The 13,609-nt window shown below is 44.3% G+C and overlaps 2 protein-coding genes across 3 annotated transcripts; both read right to left on the reverse strand.

The window, feature by feature from the left end:
- Positions 1-953: 953 nt before the first annotated feature.
- On the reverse strand, positions 954-3,555 carry LOC122052877 (BRCA1-associated RING domain protein 1-like). 2 transcript variants are annotated; one of them, XM_042614615.1, is made up of 9 exons: positions 3,421-3,555; positions 3,175-3,336; positions 2,926-3,025; positions 2,498-2,684; positions 2,304-2,404; positions 2,082-2,199; positions 1,800-1,965; positions 1,307-1,425; positions 954-1,139 (listed from the first exon to the last, which is right to left on the reverse strand). In XM_042614615.1, the coding sequence occupies exons 2-9, from the start codon at positions 3,206-3,208 to the stop codon at positions 1,035-1,037; spliced, it is 930 nt and encodes a 309-aa protein (XP_042470549.1). In that variant the 5' UTR covers positions 3,209-3,336; positions 3,421-3,555; the 3' UTR covers positions 954-1,034. The 2 variants fall into 2 exon arrangements, with proteins under 2 accessions (XP_042470549.1, XP_042470548.1); XM_042614614.1 differs by having other exon boundaries at positions 974-1,425.
- On the reverse strand, positions 3,352-6,074 carry LOC122050790. Its single transcript, XM_042611666.1, has 5 exons — positions 5,921-6,074; positions 4,994-5,098; positions 4,642-4,908; positions 4,172-4,557; positions 3,352-3,594 (listed from the first exon to the last, which is right to left on the reverse strand). The coding sequence occupies exons 1-5, from the start codon at positions 6,072-6,074 to the stop codon at positions 3,406-3,408; spliced, it is 1,101 nt and encodes a 366-aa protein (XP_042467600.1). The 3' UTR covers positions 3,352-3,405.
- Between the last annotated feature and the right edge of the window lie 7,535 nt (positions 6,075-13,609).

Here is a 13,609-nt window from a genome sequence, read left to right on the forward strand (position 1 = left end):
ACAATTAGTAGTCACAAGGTGATGTTGGATCTCAACATTCTTATAACTTGGGTAGTAATGATGTGTTGCTAGATACCGCTCATTACTTATGCTTCTAAAAGGGTTTAGGAGCATTGCCAATGTTATAAGAACCTATAGGGTCACAGACAAAGGGCAATTAGATGGAGATTAGGTTCATTTGATGAACCTAAAGGATTAGGTTCATGTGATGAACTAAATTGAAGAGTAATCCAAAGTAGGCTAATTGAGTTGGACTCAATTTGGTTCATGTATTAGATGAGTCTAATTTGGACTTAGACTCATTGAATTAATTTAATTCAATGAATAGAGATTCATTAAATTAAAATTGACTTGAACCAATGGTTAGATTAGATCAACCAAGAGAGAGAAGTGATCAAGTTTGACTTGACTTGAGAGGAAGATGAAAGGTCAAGTTTGACTTGACCATTTGCCACCTCATCAGTGAGTTGACATTGAGTGGGCGAATGATGATGCTCCACATCATCATGGTTGCTTAAGTGGAATGTCACCTCATGGGAGTTACCAAGAGTTGTGACTCTTGGCCTTCCATGGAGGTTACAACTCCACCTAAAGTGGCTCTTGGCCTTCCATGGAGGTTACAACTCCACCTAAAGTGGCTGGCCACTTTTATTCAAGGAGTGAGTTTTATTTTTCTTGAGTAACTCCATCTTCTTCTTCCTCTAGAGTTTTCTTCTTGCTCTTCCTCTCCTCCCTTACTGATCTCTAAGGTTGCTAGCACATCCTTAGAGGTTTTTCTCCATCTCTTGCTTGTGTGGATACACATAGAGAAGTGTCTACTTTGACACTTTTGAGATCCGACGAACCGAGGACAAGCGGGATTGCGAAGGGCTTCGCATCAAGGGTATATTCCTTCTCCTTTGTAGATCTATTGTAGATCGAGGTTTAGAAACTCGTACTCGTAATATTTTCGAAATTTTATTCTTCGCACGGATCCGGTGGCTGGATTTCGGGGTTTCCGCGACGCGAAAAAATGGTTTCGCGGCCCGAAAAACTCAACATCCACCACTAGCCACAACAAGTTCTCGAAGAGACTGTTCAGATGATTGATCGAAGTGTTTGCTTATATAAAAGTGCAGACCTGCAAATAAGTTTTTTGCCTGACACAGAAATGCCCAATATTTAGCATGCTATGCATAATATATGCTTTATAACAGATGTTAGCATGTTTAGCAACTACAAATTCTTGATCATGACCAAGCCGACTTTGAAGCAATGCAATAATTGAGTTAAACATCATTGAGCATACAGGATAGAAAGCACAAACCTTGTCGATTATACTATGCCTTCTTTTCTTGGGTCCATCTACAAAACCTTTTTCATCAAACCTGACTTCAAATGGCTCTTCCTCGACCAGATGTCCTAACTCCAAGCTAACCTTAACCCCTGCATCAAATTTTTATTTTTTTTCCCCCTTTTATGGATGAACAATAATAACTATGAAAATTCCAAGCTAACTAACCATCAACAGCTTTTGATATCAACAGCTTTTGATCTTTTTTTTATTGAACATGGAAGATGTAAACATATGGAATATTGGAAGTTAGAAACAAAGCATGGAAATTATTCTACTCATTTAATGACTTCACAAGTGACAAGAAATCACAAAGGCACTAATGTTCTCTAAGTTAATAAACACAAACATCTTTGATAATAGAAATTCACTTTCATGTTAAAAGCAGGGACAAATGGGAATTGCTCTGCGATTGAAATAAAGAACAAATTGATATAAAAAAACCTTTCTCTTTATTGGAACTTACACTTTGTTGTGAGAATCCATTTCCAACTCAAAACAGCCAATAGGAAATCATATGTTCTTCTGCAAGCACCACACTCACTAGTTGAAACAATGACGTGTGTTACCTCAGGCGTCCATCTTTCAATCACCTTTCCACCAATCAAGCTAGCCAATTCAACAAGGAGGTTCTGTAAATTGATCCAGAGACATATACATCAAGTATACTTCAATTATTGTACTTCTTGGAATTTATGATCAAAGATTCAAAATGCACGACAATAGAATTTCTTCCTAATTTAATCACCTTTTCTGAAGCCATGAGATCAGAGCCCATGAATATCATTTCATTTGAAACATCCATTGCAGCAACACAATTATCATTTCGATCATCTTTTAGCTTCCCCGAAGGTTTAGAAGATTCTCTATCAAGGGAAGATACCATAAAAGATTAGAGACATGGAACACAATATAATTGATTAGTGTACACAACAAATTTACAAATGATACAAAGAGAAAGAGCACACACATCTGAATAGATGGGAGATGTGTACTGTTGTTCTTCCCAGAATCATCATCCCATGGTAATTTTCCCAAAGAGTGAGAAGGGCACAACACATGAAAAGTTCTCTGTTATCATGCGACAATCATGCTGCTCAACCAAAAAGAAACCAACAAGATATGGGTGAAAATGACGAAAAAAGAGCCATTGTAGAAGCTTACATAATCCCATCGACAATCTGGGATTTGAACTGCACAAGTGGCATGATAGCTCTTAAGACAGTTGTTATCATAACAACCAAGAGTAGCACCTTTCAACCCACATTTGCTGCATTTTAACTTTGATGCTTGCTTTAGTTCTAACTCAAAGTTTTTCACGATTTCTTCAGAAAAATACACTTGGGGAACCCTAAGTACACAATCACCAAACAGAAAAAGGACCAGTAAGGAAGAAACATAAACCATTTAAGGTCCAGAACTCTAAATGATAAGACGGAATTGCTAAAGGCACAAGGATAAACAATAGATATGGATTTAACTAGCGATGTAACAATCAGTGGAAAGAATGTGACAAGCTAGAATATAAATCATCATACGCAATTACTTTGAAATCCCATAATTCTGAAACATCTATCGAAGAAATAACTTACCATACAACGCACTTTTCATGAACATATATTCCATCAGGCTGGTTTGCTTCCTCCAATGCAGTGAGTTTTCCATCTTGTAGCAATACATAGGTCCAGAAGCCTGCAAATGCCAATTTGTAAAAAAAATATTGTTGCAGAATATCCACTACAAAAACAATTACTATCTCAAAGGATCAGAATAACACCATGAGTTAACTAAAATTTAAACTGAGTACAAAGGGGAAGGGCAATACTTCACATATACATCACCTCCGTAATTCGAAATGAATGGCAAAATGCGCATTCATCACCAAACAAACGTCTACCACTGTGATAATCTGGACTAGCATTTTTCCGGGAATTTGCATTCTTTGTCGTCTTTGCTTTCTTGAAATTCTTGAGCCGAGAAGCACCATATTTCATTCGAGAAGGCTTTGAGATCAGAATAACACCATGAGTTAACTAAAATTTAAACTGAGTACAAAGGGGAAGGGCAATACTTCACATATACATCACCTCCGTAATTCGAAACGAATGGCAAAATGCGCATTCATCACCAAACAAACGTCTACCACTGTGATAATCTGGACTAGCATTACTCCGGGAATTTGCATTCTTTGTCGTCTTTGCTTTCTTGAAATTCTTGAGCCGAGAAGCACCATATTTCATTCGAGAAGAGGCTTTGAGATTCTATAATATAGAATGTTTGTTCTCAGAATTTGTTGCTTAACAAGTTAGTAAATATGTACTAAGCTAATTCCGTATGAAGTTGAATATCCAGCAATTCAAGTTAGTGCAAATCACTACCACAATGTATAGGTTCACATATCCTAACCTGGAAAAGGGAGAAGAAAAAAATAGATCATGCCATTTTCTCTGAAAAATCAGTAAGATGTAGTATCAAAATTGGTTCATAAATTTTCTATCTTTTCATGAAAGAAGAAACAATGTATTTATGAGAAGTGAACTTTGTTTGGCTCTTGTTATTTAATTTAGGATACAGCACAATTTTATCAACTATCATTTAGAATATGCTATATTATGAATACTTTTAGAAAGACAGCATAGTCATGGATTATGCATTTTGCACTTGCCCTCCTTACACAAATTCAAATTTACCAGATAAGCAGAGAGGTTAACATAAATCTACTATAAATGCACAGAAAGGCAAGTATCAATTTGAATGACTCTAAGACTATGCAACTAATAGAACTTCTGGAACACAACCATGTTATTCATAAAGAGGTGCAAACAAACAGCAACTTACTTGTTCAGGATAACTATTATATTTGTGCAATTTAGAATCAGAATTTTCACCAAATGAAGGGAAATAACTGGACTCCTTCAGATTCAAATGTTTTTTTAAGCCGGACACTTCTTCAGAATTCGTGCTTCTATTTTGCATTGCTTCATAGTTTCCTTTATCTACTCTTCTTTTTGAAGTTCTGTAATTGGAAGATGGAAAACCATGTAAACCTGAATGGCTTGGCTTATCTTGTGCATTATGTACTCCTGATGGTTCATCTTTTGCAAGTGAATTTTTTTTTGAGAGACATGAATGGCTTGGTTTATCTTGTGCATTATGTTCCCTTGGCGGTTCATCTCCTTCAAGTGAAACTTTTTTGGAGAGGCGTGAATGACTTGGTTTATCACCTGCAAGTGAAAATTTATTAGTGTGTTGCAACTACAGGCATCACAAGCTAGGACGCTTCATCCTAAGTTGAGAATTTTGCATACCAGGCACAGTTTCAGAGAGGAGTGAATGGCTTGGTTTATCTCCTGCAAGTTTAGAGAGGAGTGAATGGCTTGGTTTATCTTGTGCATTATGTACTCCTGCCGATTCATCTCCTGCAAGTGAAACTTTTTTAGAGAGGCACGAATGACTTGGTTTATCTTGTCCATTATGTACTTCTGATGGTTCATCTCCTACAAGTGAAACTTTTTTGGAGAGGGGTGAATGACATGACTTATCTTGTACATTATGTACTCCTTGTGGTTTATCACCTGCAAGTGAAATATTTGTTAGTGTGTCGCAGCTACAGACATCACAAACTAGGACGCTTCATCCTAAATTGAGAATTTTGCATACTAAGCACATTTTTAGGTGATCTCTGATGAATAATGCTGCCAATAGCAGCATCCATCTCTTGAAAAAGGCTCACCATCCTTTCTACGTGAAAAGCATGCCTAGTGTCTGCAAATATTTAGAAGAAAGGCTAACACATGAAATGATTTATAATTTCAGAACTGTGTAAAAGTTGTTAATTGTAACAAATTTATACCTTCGTATCGAAAAGGGTTTTGACAAGAAAGACAAACAAAATGTTCACTGGTTAAAGAAGTGATAATACAGTCGCTGAATACGCTCAGAGCAATGACTTTGTATTAGTACTATCTATCATCAGATTTGGAATAATACACAAATGAACACAAATACCTGCAAACTATGTGATTACAAGGTAATAATTTTGGTGTTCTAAGCAAACCATTGTTGCAAGAAAATAAACGATAATAAGACCTATTATTTCATTATAAATAAACTCTCAAATGAAAAGAAAATTATTCTTATCACTAAAGCTAGAGATTGAAGCCTTAGAATGACTGAATAACACTACCATATGAAGCATTTCAGCTCCTTCTCTAATTTGATGAGATAATTGAGAAATGGACTCCACAATTGGGATATCTCTTCCCCATCAATCATCTTTGTAACACTACTAAAAGAAGGAAAACATTAAAAGAGAAATTCATATGAGTTCTTCTTCCATTTTACATCTACGTAGCCTCCATTGTAGAGTTGAAAGTAAACACAATAGAATTACCTCCTTAATCAAGTGGTTTGTACAAAAAGGTTGGTCTTTGGGTGCGTTGGCTGAAAACGTAGAGATATTATGACGAAGGGGGAGAAGATGAACAAAATAACAGTATAAGGTAGGAGTCTCTTCTGCTATGATTTCTTTTTTCTAATAAAGGAGGTAGCACTGAGGAAGAAATGCATAGACGTAAATATAAGAACAGAATTTAAGGCTTGCTGTTGCCAAGAACGTGTGTAGCTGCAACGAATGTGTGTGGCTGCGGCGGACGCCGGCGATGGGAAGCAGGGAAGTAGAGAAGCATGCAGAGAGTGCGCCAGTAGGAAGTGAGAACGACGTGTCGAAACGGTTCGGCATCCAACCCTTGTAGAGCCATAGATCTCCGCCTCGAATCGGTGACGCCAACCGGCAGTGTGAGTCATGTCCGGCCGCGCTCGCCGAGACAAAATGTTTTTGAAAGATAATAATAAAGAATTCAAATAATATTAGAAAATTAGCAAATATAAAAATAAAAATTAGAGAAAAAAATTAAAATAAAAAAAATAATGGAAAATGTAGAAATAATAAAAAGTAGATTTATTTTTAAAAAAGGTTAATTTAGTAATTTTAAATTAAAATTAACTTTTTCTAAAAATTAAAGAAAATATATTTTTTTAATTCAATTCAATGCTTACGTTACGTGGTAATCAGATGATTCATTCCTACTAACGCTCCGTCAATTCGTCCAGGTCCTTAAATTAGGTAATTAGTTAAGAAGATTATTAATATTCATTAATGTGCTCCTGATATTAAATAAAAATCGAATAAAAAATTATCGTTTATAAACGGCTCGGATAAAACTTGACTCGAGCTTAAAATTAATTGAGTTCGAGTTGACTTGATTAGAAATCGAATTAAACTTTAGCTTAATTATTATTAGTTCAGCCTGCATATCGAGTCAAATAAATAGTAATAATATATATTTTTATAAGATATAATATATAATAAATTAATATATTTATTAAAAAATAATTACAAAAAATTTGAGCTAAAACTCATAATTACTTATTGAACACGAGCTACAACTAGGCTCCAGCGAGCTTGACCTGCTTAATATAAATCAAGTTGAGCCTAGGCTAGCTTAAACTTGACTTGGCTCAATTATATACAACAAAAGATGATTTGCTCGTTCTAGTGTCTTAATCAATCCGTCCCTAAATTAATACAGAGAAGGTAAAATCACAGATAACTACTAATCATTAGTGCAAGTGGCCAAGACATGAGAGAGAGCAAGCTCAGACAAGTTGAGTTTCAACTCCAAAACTTCATGTGATAACACCTGATCCGGTAATAAGGATGGGGGATCATTCGTTAGCGGGAGGTCAACGACACGTGGAGGTCAATGGTCAAGAGGGTCAAACGGTCGTGTCGAGCGGAGTGACGAGGCCGACCAAGCATCCGGCCGACCGGACATCTGGTCAAGGGTCTCCCGGACCGGACGAAAGACAGTCCGACCAGGGGTCGGGTTTCCGATGCTCAAGGTAAAAAGGTCTATGAGCTGGGCGGACAGACCGCTCGACCGAGCCGCAGGACAATAAGTGCAATCTCAGCCGAGCACGTGAGCAGGGCTTCCCAGAGGCCATGAGCGCCGAGCGGCTGGTCCGCTCAGCCCGGGAACAGATAAGAGCGCTAGGAGACAAAAAGGACAACTGGTAGCTTCATCCTCGAGACATCTACCGCCGACAAATAGCATGGTCGGCGGCCAGAGTGGACAGAATATCGTACGGTGGAAGCTTCCACCGTCACATCCGGGATATGCTCGGACGATTGCGGAATGGCGTCAGGCGTACTTTTCTGCTACAACCCTATTAAGGCATGTTTAGGAAAGCGTGCACGCATCGAGAAGCATGCCCGCGCCTCCCCGGGGTCCTATATAAGGATCCTCAGACTTCGACGGAGGTATGCAATCTTGATCACTGTAGCCACAGTAGCGTTACTTTGCCTCTCTTCTTCGCTGCCTGACTTGAGCGTCGGAGGATCGTCGCCGGGAAACCCCTCCCGGCTAGGCTTCTTTGCAGGTTCACCTGAGGTCTACGTCAACACCGAAGTACAGCGGAGAGCACCACGTCCCCAGCGTCCGTTTACTCAGAGCTCGGACAGGATCAAATTGGCGCTGTCTGTGGGAATGCACCTGAATCCGAGCCTAGAAGATGGAAGAAGCTGGACGTCAACTCCTGGTAACGCTCTCTCCTGAGGAGCTCGAATCACTCATTCAAGCGCGAGCCGTTCAGATGGCGAGGAAAAAGGAAGCACCATCCGAGCCACCAGCTCATGCCGAGCTGAAGCTGCCTTCTAATTATCAACTACCAAGAGGACCCCGCACAGAGGCAGCCCGTCCTCATTAGAGGCCGAATGTCATCCAACAGGTAGCGGTCGATCGGCCAAAACCAAAAGGGAAGGTATGGACTCCAATGTTTTGTTCACTACATTAGTCAGCAATTCACAACACCCGCGATTGTCGGAGCCTCCCCCCGATCGCTCATCCCACGCCAAGGAGCTACCGCCATCGATCACCTTCGCCGAATCGGCGACATCAACACCAGAGCCCTGGTCGGCGTGTAGAGAGAAGATCCCCCGAACGACAACATCACCAGCAGACCAGGAGTCAACCTCGGGCATCACATGAACGACCCCGACCATCCGCGCGTGAGGAGGAGAATAGAGGCAATGCGCCGAGGGGGGAAATCAACATCATCGCCGGGGGGCCGACCGGAGGCGACTCCAACAGGGCAAGGAAGGCGCACGCGAGGCAGCTGGCGATCCATGCGGTAGGCTGCAGTCAGGAGCGGGCGAACGGGCCCAAAATCAGTTTTGGGCTTAGGGACCTCGAGGGAGTCGAAGTCCCTCATGATGACACCCTCATCGTCAGAGCGGTAATAGCTAACTATACTATTCATCGCATCTTTATTGATATAGGCAGCTCGGTCAATATAATCTTCAAGAAGGCCTTCGACCAATTGCAAATTGACCGAGCCGAGTTGCTGCTAATGACAACCCCCCTCTATGGGTTCACCGGTAACGAAGTTTTTCCGGTCGGACAAGTCCGGCTGGCTATCTCACTGGGGGAGGAGCCACTCAGAAGAACGCGGACCACCAACTTCATCGTGGTCGACGCTCCCTCCTCGTATAATGTTATCCTGGGGAGACCGGCTCTCAACGAGTTCCGAGCGGTCGTCTCCACCTTCTGCCAGAAGATCAAGTTCCCGGTGGAAGATCAAATTGGCGAGGTCCGAGGAGATCATCTTGTCGCCCGACGATGCTATGTAGAGATGGTCCGAGCCAAGGCTAGATCCGCTCGGAAAGTGCCACGAGTCGAGGTAAATGCTATAACCGAAAAGCCACCTTCTCTAGTTTATGAAGAAAATGAGGAGGTACAGATTCACCCCGCCCGACCAGAGGCCACGACTTTCATAGCAGCCGACCTGGAAGTAAGTCAGAAAGAGAAGCTGATCGGATGCCTCCAGAAGAATTGCGACGTTTTCTCTTGGTCGACCCACGAGCTGCCAGGAGTCTCGCCGAGCATAGCGCAGCACGAGCTTCACGTCCGACCGGACGCTCGGCCGGTAAAGCAAAGGAAGAGGGACTTCAGTGTCGAACAGAATATCATCATCCGGGCGGAGGTGAAGAAGCTCTTAGAGGCCGACCACATAAGGGAGGTGCAGTTCCCAAGCTGGCTCGCAAACGTGGTGTTGGTCTCCAAACCAGGCAACAAATGGAGAGTCTGCATTGACTTCCGGGATCTGAACAAGGCCTGCCCGAAGGATTTCTACCCTTTGCCCCGGATCGATCAACTAGTGGACTCCACCACCGGGTGCGAGCTGATATGCATGTTGGATGCCTATCAGGGCTACCATCAAGTGCCGCTCGCTCGAGAAGACCAAGAGAAGGTCAGTTTCATCACTGCAGACGGCACTTACTGTTACAACGTAATGCCGTTCGGGCTGAAGAACGCAGGAGCCACCTACCAACGTCTGATGAATAAGGTATTCCGGGAGCAGATCGGGCGCAACTTGGAAGTATACGTAGATGATATACTTATCAAATCCTTCTGAGCGGCGGACCTTTATGCGGATTTGGAAGAAACTTTCCAGACACTGAGGAGATACGGGGTCAAGCTGAACCCCCAGAAGTGCTTGTTCGGAGCAAAAGGCGAGCGTTTCTTGGGCTATATCGTGACCGAGCGGGGCATAGAGGCGAACCCCAGCAAGGTGAAAGCATTACAAGATATGCCTCCTCCCAAAAATCTTCGAGAAGTATAGCGCCTCACCGGTCGGATAACGGCGCTATCATGATTCATCTCTCGAACGGTCGACCGAAGCTTCCATTTTTTCAAAATTCTGCGCAAGGCTACCAAGTTTCAATGGGACGAGGAATGCAATCGGGCGTTCGAGGAGCTGAAGACTTATCTCAATTCTTTGCCCGTGCTGGCCAAACCAACTGTAGGAGAGCCGCTCCGTATTTACTTGTCTTCGACTGAGCATGCTATGGGTCGACATTAGTGAGGCCGACCAGCGAAGAGCATCCCGTGTACTTTTTAAGCCACATTCTAAAGGATGCTGAATCTCGCTACACTGGTCTCGAGAAATTGACTTTTACCTTGATCCTCGCCGCGCGGAGATTGCGCCCTTATTTTTTGGCGCATACAATCATCGTTATGACGAACAGCCCGCTGGGAAGGGTGCTCCTGAATCCAAAAGTGTCCGGGCGGCTCATCAAGTGGACAACTGAACTGAGTGAATTCGACATTCAGTATCAACCCCGTTCGGCGATTAAGGCGCAGTCCTTGGCAGATTTTGTGACTGAGGTGCAAAATCCTGAGCCCGAAGCTATATGGAAAGTATTTGTAGACGGATCGTCCACTCGGCTAGGAAGCGGAATTGGTATCCTGTTACTTTCCCCTCAAGGAGAGCGGATGCACCTGTCCGTCCGGCTAGATTACTGAGTGACCAATAATGAAGCGGAGTACGAAGCCCTCATAGCCGGCCTGCAGGTCGCGCGGCACATGGGAGCCAACCGGGTGATGTTATTCTCAAATTCCCAGTTGGCTGCTCAGCAACTCTCAGGGTCCTTCGAGATAAACAACACGAGACTCAGGCTCTACGCGGAGGCCTTTGAAAAGCTCAGGACCAACTTCGCGAGGTTGTCATACAAAAGATCCCCCGAGCTGAGAACCAGTCTGCAGACGAGCTAGCAAAGCTCGCCAGTTCGATATCGCCGGTCGTCATCCAGCAACCAATCGAGCAAGTGTCCCTGGTGGCGCACATCGACCGGATGGAAGGCCTCACATTCCCGAGCGATTGGAGGGCATCCATAATAGAATTTTTGCGGTCGGAAGTCACGCCCTCCGATCGGGAGGAAGCCCAGCTATTGAGGAGGAGAGCCGGCCGGTTCACGCTCATCGGGGATCAACTTTACAAGAAGGCATTCTCCCGACCGCTGCTAAAGTGCGTCAGCTCGGAGGATGCAAAGTATATTCTCCAAGAGGTACACCAAGGATCTTGTGGAGGTTATCCGGGCGGCCGGTCTTTGGCGAGGAAGATCCTGCTAGCCGGATACTTCTGGCCAACTCTACAGGAAGACGTCGCTCAGACCGTCGCTACTTGCCTTTCCTGTCAGAAGTTCCATAACTTCTCCCATCGGCCAACAGAGAAGATGAAGGTGTCTGCTGTGTCCTGCCCGTTCGACCAGTGGGGTATGGATATAATGGGACCCTTCCCTATGGCGACCGGACAACAGAAGTTTTTATTGGTGGCGGTTGACTATTTCTCCAAGTGGGTCGAAGCTGAACCACTGGCCAAAATAACCGAGCAGATGGTCAAAAAGTTCATCTGGCAGTATATAATCTGTCAGTTCGGCATCCCTCGTCGGCTTATTTCAGATAACGAGCGGCAATTCGTTGGTCAGGAGCTCGGAGAATGGTGCAAAGGATACGGCATCGAACAACACTTCACTTCCGTGACGTATCCTCAGAGCAACGGTCAAGCCGAAGTAGCCAATCGGGAGATCCTGTGAATACTTCGGGTTCGGCTCAACCACCTGGGAGGAAGCTGGGTGGACGAGCTGCCAGGCGTATTATGGGCCATCCGCACAACCCTAGAGGGAACGGGGGTAACACCGTTTCACTTGGTGTATGGAGGCGAGGCGGTCGTCCCAGTCGAGGTTGGAGTAGAGTCCGATCAGATCCAAAGCTACGATGGGGACAATGCCGAGCGAAGGCAGCTGGAGTTGGACCTGGTGGACGAAGCAAGAGCTAAAGCAGCCGTTCGGCTGATGGCGTACAGGCAAAGAATGAAGCAGAATTACAACAGACGTGTAATTCCCAAACCATTCCAGGTCGGTGATCTTGTGTGGAAGAAGGTGAAGCTGGTCGGCGATGTAAGCAAGATGGCAGCTCCTTGGGCGGGGCCCTTCAAAGTCGTCGAGAAGCTCCGATCGGGTGCATACTACCTGGAAGATGAGGACGGACGACGGCTGGATCGACCATGGAGTGCAAACCATCTCCAGTCGTATCGTGCTGGATAAAAGGTGCACCAGTATAATTCATTTCATGTATTTTCCGTTCGTCTGTATCATTTGGCTGTAGGATTGAAGATAAGAAAAATTACAGAGTCTGAGCGTTATTCGCCGAACGGAAAACTACATGAAGACCATCGAGCGGCGACGTTAAACTCTAGAGTCGAACCGGCAACTATAAACCCCCCGGCTTGAAGACCGTCGAGCGGCGACGTTAAACTCTAGAGTCGGACCGGCGACTATAAACCCCCTGACTTGAAGACCGTCGAGCGGCAACGTTAAACTCTAGAGTCGGACCGGCGACTATAAACCCCCTGGCCTGAAGACCGTCAAGCGGCGACGTTAAACTCTAGACTCGGACCGGCGACTATAAACCCCCGGCTTGAAGACCGTCGAGCGGCGACGTTAAACTCTAGAGTAGAGTCGGACCGGCGACTATAAACCCCCCCCGACTTGAAGACCATCGAGCGACGACGTTAAACTCTAGAGTCGAATCGGCGACTATAAACCCCCTGGCCTGAAGACCGTCGAGCGGCGACGTTAAACTCTAGAGTCGGACCGGCGACTATAAACCCCCCAGCCTGAAGATCGTCGAGCGGTGACATTTAACTCTAGAGTCGGACCGACGACTATAAAACCCCCGGACGAGACAGCGTCGCGCTGAACACTTCAGCGAGACACTAGCAGAAAGCCCATGTAAAATGGAAAGTCGTTTGACCGATCGACGCAATAAAGAACAACACTAGCGGAAAACTCATAGACGCCCCAGGCAGAGTGGGAAGTCATTTGACCGATCGACGAAGTTAAGAAATTCCCTGCGGGAAAAAGGTCGAGAGACCAGTCGACACAGTTACAAGGAACACTCAAAATGAAAGGCTAACGCAGCAAAAGTTGGCATTCATTTAAAAAATTGCATTTAAAAGTCCGCCGACCAGGGATAAAGTTACAAAAGCCACTCATTAAAATTAAAGTTTAGCCGATCGGTAGAATTACAGAAAATACTTCATTCAAGATAATTGAAAATATGTTTCGGGATGGTAGTAAGAAGAGCCGCATGCTCCGTAGCAGGGATGATCACGGAGTCGGGGAGCTGACCCTTGGACTTCAGATAGTCCGCAGTGGCGGTGATGGCTAACTAGAAGGCGATGACTAGCCGGTCACAAACCTTCTCCACAAACTCCACCGAGCGAATGTATTTTTGCCTCAGAGTTGCGACGCAGCCTGGCTCCGCTTCTTGGTACTCCTTGAAGGCGACACGGGAAGCATCTAGAGCCTCCTGCAGGCCTTCACATCGTCCTGGAGTTTGGTCACCTCCTCCGAGCGGCCTTTCTGCTCTCCTT

The sequence above is a fragment of the Zingiber officinale genome, chromosome 3A (assembly GCF_018446385.1).
Source record: "Zingiber officinale cultivar Zhangliang chromosome 3A, Zo_v1.1, whole genome shotgun sequence".
In the NCBI taxonomy this organism is placed as follows: domain Eukaryota; kingdom Viridiplantae; phylum Streptophyta; class Magnoliopsida; order Zingiberales; family Zingiberaceae; genus Zingiber; species Zingiber officinale.

Bases quoted from the DNA above. Each gene is read 5' to 3' on its own strand.
- LOC122052877 (XM_042614614.1), bottom strand. From the start codon at position 3,208: ATGCGCATTTTGCCATTCATTTCGAATTACGGAG. The intron at 2,200-2,303 runs GTGTGTGCTCTT...TTCCCTTGATAG, and splicing joins CATCTCCCATCTATTCAGAT to AGAATCTTCTAAACCTTCGG. The intron at 1,426-1,799 runs GTAAGTTCCAAT...AATTTGATGCAG, and splicing joins ATGGATTCTCACAACAAAGT to GGGTTAAGGTTAGCTTGGAG.
- LOC122050790 (XM_042611666.1), bottom strand. From the start codon at position 6,074: ATGCCGAACCGTTTCGACACGTCGTTCTCACTTCCTACTGGCGCACTC. The intron at 5,099-5,920 runs GTTCTTATATTT...AAATATTTGCAG, and splicing joins AACAGCAAGCCTTAAATTCT to ACACTAGGCATGCTTTTCAC. The intron at 4,909-4,993 runs GTATGCAAAATT...TTTCACTTGCAG, and splicing joins ATCACCTAAAAATGTGCTTA to GTGATAAACCACAAGGAGTA.